The sequence below is a fragment of the Chamaea fasciata genome, unplaced genomic scaffold (genome assembly GCF_029207755.1).
Source record: "Chamaea fasciata isolate MVZ Bird 193981 ecotype frontalis unplaced genomic scaffold, bChaFas1.0.hap1 SCAF_5, whole genome shotgun sequence".
Classification (NCBI taxonomy): domain Eukaryota; kingdom Metazoa; phylum Chordata; class Aves; order Passeriformes; family Sylviidae; genus Chamaea; species Chamaea fasciata.
The window spans coordinates 73,458,541-73,475,318 of NW_027094090.1; the positions used below are offsets into that span (position 1 = coordinate 73,458,541).

At 39.5% G+C, this 16,778-nt stretch overlaps 1 protein-coding gene across 7 annotated transcripts in view; it reads left to right on the forward strand.

The window, feature by feature from the left end:
* The window catches only part of EPS8 (EGFR pathway substrate 8, signaling adaptor), a 125,939-nt gene that overhangs the window by 84,895 nt on the left and 24,266 nt on the right, over positions 1-16,778 (forward strand). For all 7 annotated transcript variants that reach the window (XM_066184455.1, XM_066184453.1, XM_066184460.1 and 4 more), the window contains 8 exons: positions 1,566-1,648; positions 4,323-4,459; positions 8,244-8,317; positions 9,371-9,497; positions 9,863-9,951; positions 12,193-12,267; positions 12,861-13,009; positions 14,959-15,142. In XM_066184455.1, the coding sequence (XP_066040552.1) occupies positions 1,566-1,648; positions 4,323-4,459; positions 8,244-8,317; positions 9,371-9,497; positions 9,863-9,951; positions 12,193-12,267; positions 12,861-13,009; positions 14,959-15,142 (918 nt within the window). The remainder of the gene's footprint in view (positions 1-1,565; positions 1,649-4,322; positions 4,460-8,243; positions 8,318-9,370; positions 9,498-9,862; positions 9,952-12,192; positions 12,268-12,860; positions 13,010-14,958; positions 15,143-16,778) is intronic.

Sequence of the window (16,778 nt, forward strand, 5' to 3'; positions counted from 1 at the left end):
TTGTCTTGAAACAATAGACTGTTAATCACACTGTGCAACAGTTTTGGAATTAGTATGGTGAGAGTGGTGTGAGGATGATTAGTTATTGTGTGATCTGTTGCACAGAATTTGCTGTTTTAAAGGAAAGTGGAATCCTGTCGGAAGTTCAGGGGATATTTTGTTAAATAATGCAGGGATCCCTTTTGAGGTGTGTTTGGACCCAGCTTCTCCATGTACAGTTTTGGTCTTTTTTCATTTGTGAAGTTGTTCCGCTGTGTACATATAAAAATGTAGAGTACATAAGCATGACTTGGAAGTCCAGTATCTCCCTTTGCTCTGGAGTATTGTTTGACTGTGGCCATACCCTGGGTTTTTTTCCTTACCCATGAAACTTCTCTGGTTTTGAAAGTTTAGGTCTTTCTCTATTGGCTTTTTCCTGCTTTTGTTAGAAGTTACAAGCAACTATAGGAACCCCTGCAATAAAAAATAGTTTAAATCAATACCATTTGGGGCATTCTAACTTTCATAAACAAGAAAAAAACTAAATAGCAAATACCAAGAGTATTGGATTAATGGAATTCTTCTGGGTTTAAGCTCCTCTGATCCTCTAAAGTTTTCTTCTATTAATTCTGTAAACTTAAAGTATCATAACTATTCTGTAGTGAAAGCCATTATAAGCCTGAAAAGTCTCGTAATCCCCCTTGAATCCTAAATTCAACAATGTTTTCTGGTGCTAGCAGAAGTTACATATTCCTCTCAAAAAGGTACACACATCTGCATTATGAGGGGAAGACATGGTCCTTGCCGAGTGGGCCAGGCACTGACAGATTTGGGCTTTGACCGCCTCTGTAGGAAATTAATTTGTCAGTTGAAGACATGTAACAGAGCATTCTAAATCCTTCGAGAAGCCATGACCTATTTAATGCAAGAGCTATTAAAGTAATGCTTTAGACGTGCATCAAATTTTCACTTGTGGGGCCACTGGTGGAGGCAGACCGCAGTTGTGGAGTGGCAAGAATGTACAGAGCAGGGAATCTTCTGAAAAATTCATCTTCTGTTAAATCAAAGAGAAATTTGAGGTTGTCATTATTTCTGGAAGGAAATTGTGCCATTACGAGTTACTTTCTTAATGCTTATGCTGCTGCCATCCATAGTAGTGTTGCTGCTTCTATGTTTAGTAGATTTTTCTTTTTATAGTCTGAGACAAACAAAATACTTGAGACAACCAAAAATTACGTATGCAGAGGGAAAAAGTAGCTTATGCAAGAGTGGTTGACTTGAGATAATTACAGCTGTTCAGACAAATTTGGTGTCTAGATTATGTACTTGTGTGATGAGGTTGGAGTAGTGACAAAAATACCAACTCCCAGATTTTGTTCTGTTCTTTTTTTGTTTGATTGTTTTAGTTTTGTGCTTCTTTTTTTTTTTTTTCTTTTTTTTTTAGGTGTAAAATAATTTGTCCCAATGCTCTTAAATAAATGGGATTTGATAATGTATTCTCTATCTAAAGGTGGGATATTTATTTCAAAGGCCTGGATACCTTTTTAGCAGCTGATTCCTGATGTTTTCTACTCCTCTCTCCTTAGGCTACCCTTATTCATGATGATATTGAAAGTGCAATCAGTGACAGCAAAAGTGGGAAACAAAAGAAGAGGCTTGAGACACTGAGGTAAAAATCCAACTTCTTGGCAGTGTATGGGATCATCAAATAGTGTGACAACATTCAGAGGCTCTCCAGGTCTGCCTGCTGTCTTTTTGGGGTTTTTTGGAGAGGCCTGAGCTTTTTTCTTCTAGCTAATAGTATACTTCCAAAGCCATGTGTATTAAAGCCATATCTTGCTTTAATAATTTTCTCATGTTCTTTAAATTTATAGTATCAATTTTACCTCTCCCAGTTCCACCTGAGTGATGGGAACAACTGAGATCAATTCCACTCACCAGAGAATGGCATTGCAGGTCTCAGTTCTGCATATGGGTCAAGTAGTTCAGAATTTAAATTAAAAAAACACAAATTCCCCGTAACTCCAAGTAAATAAGATTATGCTAAAAGGTTTTGGGATCTGAAGATGTTAAATAAAACAGCAACTGAAGATTGAATAATCTTCCTGCCTGCCTGTTTGACGATGCTGAAGACTTCTTGTTTCCCTGGTAGCAAAATCTTCTCTGCCAGTTGAAAAAGTGTGGGGGAAAGAATCTCTTGGGTTCCAAGAAGATTAATACAGAAATGAGATGTTGCAAACAGGCATAAAAGCAAGGGCACAAATATATTAGATGCTGAATGGTGATGTTAGTACCTTGTTAGAAATTCAGTGTGTGACTGCATGCTGATAGCACCTCTCGATAATAATTGTGCTCAGATAGAGAAATCTCTGCTGGACAAAAATTAGAATGAGCATATTATAGTTCTGGATACCTGTTAAACTCTGATGTGCAATTTACGAAGATTTCCTAGAGAAAGGGGCACTCCTAGAAAAACAAAAGAGAACCTGAACTGCGTCCAACTCTATTTGCAGGTTTAGAATTAAATAAATAGACTTTACCATTTGTGGCACTGTTGCAAACCAGGTAAAAGCACTAAGAGGCAAACCAGAGGGACTCCAACACATTGGATGTGCTGGGAAACTAATGAGATTTAATTGGGGGAGGAATGTAGGTCAATACATCTGTTGGGGCAAATAATCTGAGATATCAGTCTCCCAGGGCTGTGAGGCCCAGAGGTCAAACGTGTGTGGCAGCTGAGTGCTGGTTCCTCCCTGTTGGCTCATGTTCCTGCTGGCATTGGCTCACAGAGAGTGACCCTCCTGCCTCACTGAGGGTCTGAGGCATGGTTGAGGTGCTGCAAGGTTGTTGATAGGTGAAAGGGGACTGGAGGAAGGAAAGGCAAAGGAAATATTTTGTTGTTGTTATTGTTATTTGGTTTAAAGACCAAATGACATTTGATGTTTTGTGGTCTTGTTGAATGCTGTGAATGAGATGGGTTTATAGAATATGAATTTAAGATGAAGATCTTAGTTTTTAAATTGAGCTCTGGGGAAGGAGTGGGGGATATGTATGACAGGAGCTACTGTGATTTCTTTTGTCTGTTGGTATCAAGCTGCAGAATGAATTCAAAGATCTCTTTCCTTACAGTATTTAAAAGTCCACTGAGAACTGGAAAATTGCAGATGGGACCATTGATGTGTTTGTATCAAGACAGGATGAAAAGGCCCCTGTTACAAAACAAATCAGCCAGTGAAACTGGCTTTGTTGGTAGGGCTTTAAGCAAAAGGTGACTGATAACTGGCCTGACTTAGGCGACTAGTTACTTGATTTGTGATGGCTGAAATGTAGCTTCAAATCTTCTCATTTTCTCTCACACAAAAGACACCACAACAGTTTTAACATAACTGCACATGGTGGTAAAAATGCCACCTAATAAGCTCAAGTCACTGAATTTATCTGTGTAAAATGGCAGGTCTCCTCACTTCTTTGGCACTGCTTGGGGATTTCCCAGGTGACAAAGATTTGCTAACTCCCTGGAGGAGTGGGTTTCTTGCAGCATTTAACATATTTACCCATCATGGTCTTGAGTGCTGCTCACTTGGCATGCCCCATAGTAAGCAAGCCCTGCAGTTGAAGAGGTCCTTGTGAAGCCTCCTCGTTTCCCCTGACCAGGCACTAGAGAACTCTGGAAGTTGTGAGTTTGATCCTCACACTGGGCACCATTTGTGATGGTTCTGGCTTCTTTTTCTGCCAAGATTGATACACAGGAGTCATAGTTTCATGTTCAGACTTGGATATTTGTTATTTCTTACCTATATTACAGTCTCACGAGCTGTGAGCTCTAACTAGTAAGTTAGAGAACTGAGGTAAAATGGAGCATTTCTCTATCTCTACAAGTCTTCTCAAGCACAATCCCTCCAATTATGCAATGCCACCTAAATTATTTTTACTTTAAACCCAATAACTAACTACTTGAAGTGTGCAATGCAGACTCTATTAACCAATCACAGAAAATTATCCAATCCCATGAAGAAGAAGGAAGAAGGCAAAGAAGAAGGACCCAGACAATGCCCAAAGTCCTCCATCTTGCCCCATACATTACTATTTACTAAAATCCCAAATTCAAGTTTTTCACCCTGTGAGATCACACAGTACTATTCAAACTACACACCCACAACCCCAGTGCCATCACTCAAATTTGGAAGCCTGTTCCATGGCCTCAAGTTAAATGCAGTGTTTCCCTGAGGATCAATGCCCCTCAGCACAGAACACCTGAAATTTTCAGCCTCCAGGGTTCCAACAGAGAACAGGATATTTTTCCTTCCAGTGTCACTCATGGGGGTTTTCTCCTCTTCCTCCAGAATGCTATCCAAAGCTGACAGTGCCATCCCCCCGCCCCCACGGGCGCCTGCCCCCGTGCCCCCAGGGACCATCACCCAGGTGGACGTGCGGAGCCGCGTGGCAGCGTGGTCAGCGTGGGCCTCGGAGCAGGGGGACTGTGAGTATTCCTGGGGGTAACAATGCAGGGTTTATGTGGTTTATGTGCGTGCTCCTACCAGTCTCCCAACAAGCATCTCCTGTGGGAAGGCCGCTTGGGGAGGCATTCAGGTAAAGCAGTCAAGTCCACACACCACACATGCCATGGCTAGCTCAGCTAAGAGAGGCAAGAAGGGCCTTTTGTATGATAAATTCCTGTGGAGGTTTATTCCAGCACACCAAAGGGGATCAGGGACAAAAGACAAGAACATGTAGTGTGTTGCTTTTATCTTCTTTTTTCCAGAGTTGGGATTAAATGCTTGAGACAGTATTTTGTGTTTCAGGCTCAGATGTTTATTAATTCTTATCTATATTACAGCCTCACAAGCTGTGAGTGCTACAGCACTTCTAGCTAACAAACAAAAACGGCTCCTATCTCTCTCTCTAAAAGGCCTTTTAAGGATAAACTGTCCAATTAAAAAATGACACCTAAATTATTTTTACTTTTAACCCAATCACCAACCACCTGTGGCCCGCAATGTGGACTTTTCTATCTAATTACAAAATAGCAGCCAGACCCATGAAGAAGGTGAAAAAGGACTAGCCTACACCCTAAAACTTCCATCTTGCCTTAAATATATTACTATATTCTAAAACCTTAAACTCTTAAGTTTTCCACCATGTGATATTACACACTTCTATTCAAAGTACACACCCATAATCCCAGTTCTATCATTCTATCAATTTTGGAAGCCTTTTCCAAGGCCTCAGGTCAAATGCAGTGTTTTCTTGGGGGTCAGTGCCTGTCAGCACAGAAAGCCTAAAATTCTCCGTGCCCAGGGTTCCAACAGTGGTGTGCACAGACTTAAGTAGGGGCCAGGGGGCAATGGTCTGAGGGCACATGGATTGTACAAGGGGCAGGGCAAAGGGCAGTGCCCTATAGAGGACATGGGGTGGGTTACCAGGGATATCACAACCAATGGGGAAACAGGGGAAAGAGTAACCACGAGAATTAGGGACGTATGGGGAGAACAAAACTGGGGTGGATCATATAGGGCTGCAAGGCACCATGGGGGAAGTCTTTTGTTTTGATGCATTTGGAAGGCTGACCTGGAACAGGGACTGGACAGAACTAGAGAATAAAGTAGGTATTTATTGAAAGGCCTCTAGGATACACCTTGGGCAGAACAAGAGCCTGACAAGGGCTCCACCCAAGGTGGACTAAAAATGGTCACAAAATGCCCATAACCAAGGTCTTACCTTTTAATCAGTTTTGGTCCATTTGCATATTGGGGTTTAATTGTCCAATTACAGCTTCAGGTTGTGAGGTCTCATCCTTCTTGTTCCTCCCTTCAGCCCACTGTTGTTTGTGCTTTTGGGCCTGAAAGTTGACTTTGGTCTTCAGCAGGGAAGGGATTTGTTTTGTCTCCCTAGTCTATGAAGAGAGCTGACTGGCACTTAATATGAGTCTCAGAACTGCACCCCTAGGCAGCACAGAATCTGAAAAACATGAAAGCTGAAACTTTAGGCATAATTTCCCCCCTTTAGTGGCATCATTTTCAGCTTAGGTGGAGATTCTATGGTATATTCTTCCAGGGCAAAGCCCTTGGGATTCCCCTTAAGGGGTTCAAAGGATTCCACACCTGAGGGCCTGCTGACACACAAGGGGGTGCCAGCTGTGAGAAATGGATTTGTAGAGGATTCTCAAAGCCTCACTGAAAGCTCACGTAGTCTTGTACATCTGTATGCAAACTCTGAGATAAAGTGTGCTGACTTAGGCCATGGGATAGAGATGTTGTTGAGAGAGAAATTGAATTGGAAACAAGTTTCAAAAGATGGCCTTGCAAACAGACAAGATATTTTGGAGAATTAGAACTGTGAAAGATGCATTGTAGCAAGACCATGTGGGGTAAAATAATAGGTGTTTGGTGTTAGAAGTATTAGCAGCATTCTGTGCCAAAAGCTAATAGGCTGAAAAGCATTTATAAGGTATTGTAAACAAGAAATAGCTTGGCTTCTGATAGAATGGCATTGAGTTCTACATCTCTTGTGTCACCCTTCCACGAGATTGATAATGGAATAAAATCTTTTAAAAACACCTTTCAGCTGCCCCGTCTCTGTAGAGCTGGGTTTTTCCAACAGCCAAGGAGTGGATTTTTATGATGCTTGGTAGCAACAGAAGTACTTTGGGAAGAGCACTTTCACGATGACTGTAGCTGGATGCAGAAGTGGTTGCACAAGGTTGCTCTGCCCTCGCTGGGAGCAGTTTTTCCCAGTCTAGTTTGAAATGCCCCAAGCCACTGCTGCCTCATCTGGGGAGAAAGATCTGTCATAAACTGGCTCATCATTTACTTGCATTTACCCATTTTCTGGATTCCTGTTTAGAGCTGCTTTTACTTGTGCTTAGCTGGGTGTAGGTTCCAGATTTTGATCTGGGCTTTTTTGTGAAGATGGTAGCAGTAAGACAGTAATCTAATGATGCTCCCTTCAGTAGCAGGGTCAGATATTTTTGACAATTAAAAAGTATAATCATGGATTGAAAGGTGACTTGGGATCAGCATTCTTTATTTATATTATATTTATCTTTATAATGGCCAGTATGGCTAATTAGTTTTTTGTTGGTGGTGGGTTTGGTTTTTTTGTTTTGTTTTGTTTTTTGGGGTTTTTTTTAAGCCTTAACTAGGAAATGCTGTAACTTTAACATTCTTAATGAGCTGGGATATTTCTGATGGTGATTTGTTCTGATTTTTTTGATGGTTGTTTCTGGGTTTTTTACATCTCTAAGGTGATTTAAAAACATCTTGATGAGATTTCTTTAAAAATAAAAGTTTTTTAGAAAGAATAAAGTTCCATCTATAAAACAGGCCAAAAAGGTTAAGATGAAGCCTCTTTTAGATTGTTTGCTTGGGTTCCTTTAATAATAGATATTAAGACTGTACCATTAAAAACCCTTGGATTCCTTATAATTTTGTTTTATTAAATTATACCCATGACACTTAGCAAAGTACACAACTATGCAAAGAAAACTACTACAAATATTCAGGGAAATCTGAAATGTTAAGAATTACTTAACCTGTGTACCTATAGTATTACATCTGTTTTGAATAAAGGCTGTCTTGTTCTTCTGCCTGAGTTCTCACATCAGAAAATTTTCATTAGTTTATTGTCTTGTCAGACCAGTTGTGGATCTGAGTTCCTGCATACTTAGTGTGGGTTAAAAACGCAAAACCTAAAATTCCTCAAAAAATTCAGCTTTGTTATTTTCAAAAGAGTCACTGACTCTGGGTGTTGTTATTTAGAAATGTCAGTTCTATCACATCGTTCTCTCTTCTTTCTGTATTTCCAGACTTGTCATCCCTTTTTGCTAATAACTTTTCACATAAGAATTGTCTTCAAAGCCACTGCACTCTTTCTTGCTTGCTTTTACTAGAAGCATATAGCTTTCAGCATATTTTGCAAAATGAGATGATTCCTAATTACGTTGTATTTATAATCTGCCACTTAGTGTTGATTTATTTTTTTTTAATTTAAAGCCTGGTGCCGTACTTCTGCAGATAACTTCATTTATGCAGTTAATTAGACTAAAAGCACATACAGAAGCTTTTTCTGTGAGCCTTGACAGGATCAGGCATTAAGGTGCAAGGTTTTCAGCTTGTGTGGAGTCCTTGCAAAGGGAATGGTAGAGTTTTGTCCATCTTTTTCTTACAGTAGTGTACTTTCAAGTATAAACTGTACAGAAAGTGTTATGTACTAATATACTAATGCCACATATATGCATGTCTTATTCTCTTCTTCCCTCTTTGCAGATGAAAAGCACAGACAATACCATGAGCAGGAAGAAACAGCAGAGATGATAGCAGCCAGGATTGACAGAGATGTTGTAAGTGAGAAGCCTCAAATTATGTTGCTTCATGTCTGCGAAGTTTTGCAACTCTCCTTTGTGGGAAGTCTTCTCTCCACAAGGGAAATTCAGTTCTGGAGAAAAGCTTTCCAGGCAGCCTCTGCTTGTTGTGGTAGATCTAAAATGAACAGGTGGCAGTTTCTTTTCCTAATTTTCTTTTTTAAAGAGAAAGAAAACCACACTGAATATTAATGATGAGTTTTGTGCTGTGAAGAGCTGGAAATAGAAATTGTAATATTTTAAGTAGACTGATTTCAGCAAACTATGTAAGGATAAAAAATTCCATCAATTTAGCAGGACTTGGATATGTATAATACCTGGAAAACAAACATGATCATTTCTGAAGACAGGTGGACCATGTTTATTTATAACTTTAAGCATTCTTGCATGGAAGCAACAATACTGGGTGTGTTCTATGGTATATGCAAGATGAGATATTGTCCCGTGTGTCATTTGTAACTTTCTACCTCTCCACTCTGCTTTTGCCCTCAGCAACATCAGAGGGTCTTGAGAAAAGCATGTTGGGACCTGCTGGAGTGGTGTCTCTGTGTTTTTCCCCGGGTTCATTCATTCTTCTCCAGTTAATCTTTGAAATCAATTCTTCAAAGAGCACTTCTACACAAACAGCCTAATTTGTAGAGAGCTGCATCAAATAGCTTAATACTTTGTACTAAAGGAGATTATGAAGTTATACTCTTTACGAAAATGCCATCCATTCAAATAAATTGCTAAATTTTTTTGTGTGCTCTCAGCAAAAATGTAATGTGTTAGTAAATTGTGTAATTGCAATCTGAGCTTAACTATCTTGTTACACATGTTTTAAAAACTTCAGCGGGCCTATGTTTTTAAAAAATTAAAATACTTTACAGGCATGTAAATTTAAAAAACACAAGAAATCTAAATATGGAATGTTCCAGCATGGAATTTGTTCCAAGGAAGCTATTGGTGTCTGAGAGTCTGGACATTTCAATTTTTGGAGTGTTTCTGCTATAGATTCTGTTAAGAAACAGTTACTTTTCTTTTCTCCCACAGCAAATTCTGAACCATATTTTGGATGACATAGAGTATTTTGTTACCAAACTGCAAAAAGCTGCTGAAGCATTTGCTGAACTTTCAAAGAGGAAGAAAACTAAAAAAAGTAAAAAGAAAGGACCTGGAGGTAAGAGTTTGTACTGCACACAATTCTGTTTCTCTCAGGATCATTGAAGGAGCTAGGAAATATCTTTTTGTGTGGTTTCTCTTAACCAGTGTAGCAATTTTTTCTCAATTTGAACATAAAAGTTCCTCTGCTATATATGTATATATGTCAGAGAGAAACCTATGAAAATGATTTGCTCGAAGTCAGTGGGGAATGACTAATTAGAGATGTGACCAGAGAATATGCTCCTGTCTTGGTTCTGTATTTACAAAATTCTGTAAGATGGTAAATTTATTATGTATTTTGTTGTTTACTATATCTAGAATATTTATGGAAGCTATATACATATAAATGGGTGGATAAAATAATCTCATTTTCTTCACCAGAGGGTGTTCTTACTCTCCGTGCAAAGCCACCACCTCCAGATGAATTTGTTGACTGCTTCCAAAAATTCAAGCATGGCTTCAATCTTCTGGTAAGTGATAGCAGCTAGTGGGTGTGAGATGTGAGGCCACACCAGGGCTGGCCACCTCTGGGCTAGCTTGGCCTCTGAGCTTTGGGATGCTGCTCCTCAGGTTCTCTACACAGTGACTAGAAGAGCATTTTTGGTGTTCAGCACCATTGTGTTTCTTCCTTTCCTGGTTCTTTAAAGCCTTTTACTTGGGCAATTTGGTTTTGGATCATGAAAGAATTCCTAGGAAGGTCTGTGGGGTTCACAGCTCTGTTGTGTGTTTGCTAGCCATCACCAGTTTAATTTGATTTTATTCAGCCATGCCCATCAGACTCCTGTGCTTTGTTGCCATCATTACCCAGGACCTTCTGGCCTCGGAATCTTCCACCCAACAAATTGCAAGATTCTCAATAAGCTGAGATGATAATTCAAGAGCCTTCTGCTGGCATCTCCTCTTCTGCAAGGGGGAGTCTCCTGTTGAAGGGAGGCACTGCATGGGACACTTCCAAAGCATTTGCTGTCAGACACTGACTGACCCTTCCAACTGCTGGGGAGGCTATGCCAGTGGGGAAGATCACTCTTGAATTCCCTGAGTCAAATCAGCTTCTTTCTTCCTCCTGGGGAATGAATTCTGATTGCAGGGCTGTAGGAAATATTTAGAAATGTTAAAAATATCTTTTGAAAAGAAGAAAAAAAAAGCTGCATCAAGTGTTGTGGTTCTGACCTTAAGGGATTGCTGTTTTGAGGGAGGAGGAATATCTTGGAACGTGCTTATCCTTCTCCGTGAAAGATGTAATGTCCGGGGGGGGTTCATTCTTTTTACTATATTCTGCATTTAAATTAGCTTTTTACCCAAGAACAAACTGTGCATCTTTAAATCTTTCTGTTCTGTGCAGGAGAAGTCACAGGTCTTGTTTTGATGCTCAGCAGCATCTGGGACCCAGTTCTAGTGTTACTTTTGAGGAGTTGTGCTGTGACAATGCTTTAACAATGCTTTACTTCAGCATCTTTGCAGGAGCAACAAAAACCTGAAATTTGTGCTTTATGTTAGTCAAGGAGAACTGTATAAAGTGAAGAATCTGGTTTAAAAAGAAAACATGTAGCTAGAAGAATAAAATAAAGTAGACTGGAAATTGCTTTAAAACCTCATGCTGGAAGCTTCTAGAAATGCCTGCCATCTGTCAAAAAGCTTTAGATAGACTGGGACTGGGTTGTTATGACTGAGGAACAATGTTTAGGAAGTTATTAGAAGCAAAAACACATCCTCCTCCTTTCTTCATTTGGAGGGACAGTTGGATGTAAAAGCAGAACAAGGGTAGCCAAAAGCAGTTTGAGGAACAGATGGCAAGATGCAATGGAAACTACTATAACTCTTTAAAGCACATTTGGGCTTCTTATTTCTGGAGCCTGCAAAGCCAATGGGTGATCAGTAGATAAAAGAAATTCTCCAGTAAGCTATATCAGTGATTTTTAATGGTTTGGGGTTTTTAGAATATTTTTTAATGGTGGTGTTTGGTCATAGGTTGAACTTGATGGTCTCAGAGATTTTTTTGTAGAAGTATCTTATTATAACAGATAAAGTGATAAATGAAATTCAGTACTGATAGATGTGATAGTCATGGACTGGTCTGGGAAAATCTCATATATAAAACAAATCAGAACAAAATGTTGATGTAACAGAGATTCCTGGGAGAAAGACATCTGTGTTCAGTGTGATCAACCAAGCAAATGGTAAAAGTCATCAGGGAAAGAAAAGACAACAGAACATTAACCAAGAGCATCAATATGCCATTATGTTACCTGACCTGATTTTTTTTTGCCAGTGTTGCAAAATTGAAGAAGGTGCAGGGTGGACAAGAATGCTTGAAGGAATTACTTCAGCTTGGAAAAGACCAGATTCAGGAATAATGTAATAAGTCTGTAAATGTTTGTGATCGTTGCTATAAAAAGTGAGTCAAGAAGGACAATTTAGTTTTATTTGGAGAGTTTGCAGAATACTGATGAAAGTAAGAGGTGTCAGATTTCCAAAGGAGATGCTTCTTCACAAAGCATGTAATCTGGTTGTGGAACCTCTTGTTTGGCACAACTGGTGCTAAAATATGCATGGAGTCAAGAGCACTGGGATGGATGAGCACTGGTGCTAAGTGGGTGTTGCAGGCCAAGCACTGGGCTTGCCTGAGCAGGGATGACCATTCTTATGTGAAGTATTTATTGTCTTAATAGATAAATGTTTCTTAAAATATACCATTTGTTTTATTCCTTCAGGCCAAGTTGAAGTTCCATATCCAAAATCCTAGTGCAGCTGATCTGGTTCATTTTCTCTTTACCCCACTACATATGGTAAGGTTTTGCAGGTTTTTAAGCATTTAGCTTCAGAAGTCTTGTCCTTATATGCTCTGTAACCTTTTCAGTGATAGCAAGATTGAAATGTTGTGTCCCTGGACAATAAGCAGGAGAAATGTTTGTATTTCAGGATGAGGTTTTCTTTAGAAAATAATTTACATCTTTTTCTGCATATTTTTGTTTCTATTAAATGTATTTATTTAAATCATCTTTAGCCTTCTGTTACACTTTGCTATTATAATTTTTAATTAGTAATAAAAAATTGAGGTTCTCTACATAACACAGGAGGAGAGTTGAAAGCATATTTAATGGAAGTATGTGTGGCTTTGATTAGTAAAGCAAAAATAACATTACCCTAAATAAAAAAGATGATTGGTGACCAGAACAACAGTTCTCCAGCAATAAATAGTTCAGTCAATTTGTAGGACATCAAGACACACTGTTAAATTCTCAGAGGGGTTTTTACATCTGGGGGGTGTTTTTATGAGTAATGACTGTTTCCTAGCAGCACTGTAGATAACATAAATTCGCAGTCACTTCCTTACTGACAACGTGCGTGTTCTTGGCACTGTTTTAATTCTTGGATTCAGGTGGTACAGACAACAGGAGGTCCAGAGCTTGCTAGCACAGTGCTCAGCCCCCTCCTGACAAAAGACACCATAGACTTCCTGAGATACACGGTCACCAGCGAGGAGGGACAGCTGTGGATGTCCCTGGGTGATTCATGGACCAAAGCCAGGTGAGAAAAAAATCTTCAGGTTTTAGAGAACATTCTCTAAAATCGAGTTTATCAATGTGGTCTTAGCCAGGTTATCCAGCCCGCCATAAATTCAATATTATCTTGTTAGGATTTGGGCAGTTGAGAATTGTTCTTTGAAGGTTTTGGAGAGGAACTCTTTAGCTTCACTGGAATTTGGGATCTCAAGGAGAGACAAAATGCAGAGATTTTTTTTTTTTTTTTGTCAGTGATATCCAGAACCTCTTGACATAATCTTCTGGAGTATCTTTTTCTGAACTGTCCCTTAGATGTTTCCAGTTGTTTTTCATCATTATTTTTCCAGCCCATCTCTCTGGACTTCATTAAAAAACAATTTGAAGATGCAATAGAGAGTGACAAAATATTAAATAATAGCTATAAATGTCTGTTTTCAATTTGCAGTAATTATAAAAACGAGTTAATTGACTGAACTGTGACACATGTTCATACCTAATGGATTCACTGTTATGATTCAGCTTAGCTGAAAGTTAACTTCTTCATGCATTTGTTGGGTTCCAGGTAATTCTGTAGTTTGAAATTAGGTGAATTGAACATGAAAAAAAAAAAAATTAACAAAGTGCATTTTGACGCTATAATCTGTGGTAGATAAGTACATTTGATGATGATGAAGTATGCAATTACTTGGGCTGGAAATGCAGCATGGTTTTTTGTGTTTATTCATCCTTGCTCTTAAATTTCAGATTGGAACACAAATGTCTACCAGATGGAGTTTGGTTTTATTAACTATTTTATTAATTATTTGGTTGATTGAAAGCTGTAGAGGCTAAGCAAGGCTGCGTGGAAGGAGTGGAAATGGCCTCTCATAGCATTGGAGCCCTATGCCGGGAAAATGGATCACTGGGCAAAATAATGGGCTCCTCGTCTTGGGAACTACTTCATTTGTCTAGTCCATCCTGAAAAAAGGGTAATGGAAAGAGAAATAGCTCGTGTTTGGTTGTGAAGAACGAAGCACTTAAAATGTAGTTGGCTGATCTGTGCAGATTAGAATTGATGGTGAGATTGATCTCAGTATCCAGAGGTACCCTGGGGTGGGATGGGGGGATGATAAAATCAGGGATTGCTGACCAAGCCTGGGCCTAACAGGCTGGGAATTGCTGACTGTTCATGTGACTGGCAGCATTTGTCCCTTGATTTTGAGCAGTGTCAGCAAGGAGCCTGTTAAAAGACTGCAATGTAGATTCCTGTTTCTGCTTCCACTGTGAAGACACAGTAATTTCTCTTGTGGGACAGAGTGTTATGTGTAGTGCAAAGGCAGAGCAGGAAAGCATCAATTTAGGTGTTTGGTATTACGATAGTGAAGGCTAATGTAACTCTGAAAAGTAGTCTAGTATTTTATAAAGATCAATTTGGATTATAAAACAGCAAATGTGATGATAATTCTTGTGTCCTGGAGCATGTAGAGTTGGGTGGGGTTTATGTCTGTAAAAGCCATTGTTTGTTTTTTGGTTTTGGTGTAGTTAGGCCCCCTAAGCTTCCATGCTTCATACCTGCTCTCAGGTGTTCTTACAAAGCTGGCTTTTTCTCTGGAGTCTTTTGTTGGTGCTCTCACACAAATGGAGCATTGCAATATTTTCCCCCGCGTCTCAGCATTAGAACAAGTGCTAGATTTGTTTTGATTAATTCTTCTGTTCCCCATCCTTTGCTATAATGCAGTAGATTATTGTGTTTTAGCACTGATGTGTCCATACAGAAGCAGCAAATTCCTTCTGCAGGGCACTGCAGGGAGGATAGTTGAGGTGAATAAATGTGTTCTGCTGGTTCTCTCTGTTCTTTCATGATTCTGCCTGTGCTAGAATCCCAGCCTCTGCTCTCTACTAATGAAAATTCTAAAGCATTTCATCTTATAGGAACCCTGTTGGACCAGCATTTGTGTGGCCCTTGACACCGATTTCTAATTTGCTTTTCCACAGAGCTGAATGGCCAAAAGACCATTTTATCCCCCCGTATGTCCCCCGCTTCCGAAATGGTTGGGAGCCTCCTCTGCTGAACTTCATGGGAGCTCCAAAGGAGCAGGAACTCAACCATTTGGCCGAGTCCGTGGCAAATGTGGCAGAGCAACAGCGGAAGCAAGAGATGAAGAGACTGTCAAGTGAGGTAAGGCACTTCAAAAGTGTGTTGAAACCCTGGAAACATAGATTTTAAGATTGTAGTATATAGTAATATAAGTGGGGCAAGATGGAGGATTTAAGGCGTTGTCTAAGTCCTTCTTCTTCATGGGATTGGTTGGTTTTTTCTTACTGGGTGAAAAGGTCTGCATTGCAGACCCTGGGTGGTCAATTATTGGGTCATCTCGTTATTGGGTAATTAGCTGTTAAAAGACCTTGGAAAGAGTTAGAGGCACTCCATTTTCTACCTTGTTAGTCAGAGCTCACAACTCATGAGACTGTGCTATAGATAAGAATTAATAAACACTGAGTCCAAACACGAAACTGCGACTCCTGTGTATTGATCCTGGCTCTAACATGAAGAAAAGAAGATAAGAAACCAACAAAAGTGTTCTGGTAATTAGCTAATTAACACCAACCCCTTTCTTCCTAAGGACAGTATTCTGGTATTTGGATCAGAGTTGAGAGACAGGACCACTGAGAGGCATTTTAAAGCATGATTTATTGCGCTTATCTCTACAGTCTCATGAAGAAGTGAGGCCGTCTTCACAGCATAAGGTAGAGGTCAGTGGCCCATGGTCAGTGGTCTCAAGAACAAAGGTTACAAGGTCTTTTAAAGGTTAATTAGCCGGTAAACTACTGCCACACATATTGTTTTAACTTTCACAACAATGGCTGATTGAACTGTATCACCCGTCCTACCCCCATGCAGGCTTTTTTTATCCAATTATACAGTGACACACAAACTACTTGCTACACCTTAAAACTTTTTACTATTTCTGTAACTGCTTCTATATCCACACTTCAAAACCTTAAAAATTTCCACTACCTAGCTTAATGTGTTTCTATCTAAACTACAAGCCCATATTTTTGCCTATAGTCTCTACATCTGGAAGCCTTTTCCAAGGCCTCAGGTCAAATCCTGAGTTCATTTCAGTATTTGGACCTACATGCACAAGATTTTGAGAATTTTCTGGGCCTGGAATTTCCACATTCTGGGACATTCCTGGAGTAACCATGCTCTATCAGTGGAGGCTCTTCACACTTAATGTTGAAGTTACAGGAAACCAAATGCCTGCTCAGCCACCAAAAGTGAAACTAGGAAAATATAAGGTTTTTTGCCTCCTGCTCTCCTTGAACTTATGCACTTCCTTGCCTCGGCTGGGAGGGCATTCCAAACCCCCAAGGTTCAGTTTGATTGAGCTCTGCTATCATATCCCATTGATTTTTAGCATAAATACTTTGGGCAATGTTTAAACCCAAGTGCTGTCAATCACAGGCACACAATCTAAATCTAATTCCACCTTTTTTTTTGGAATTTTAGACTTAAACTGCTTCTTCATAAATGTGGAATTTATTATTCCTTTCATTAATCTATTCATACTTTCACTGTATTTCTTATAAATATTCAGAGGTGCTCTCAGGGCAATACCATGTCAGGTAGATTGGGCCTACTTCAAAAAAAAAACAAAACTCTGCCGATTAGGAAAATGATTGTATAAAAACATTTTCCCAAACCTTTCTTCAAAGAAATGTCCCAAATTTAACAAAAGTTAGGTTGTTCTCTTTAAAGAATGGAAATATGCATGAACATCTGAAGCCTTTAGAGAAACCAGAGTGCATTT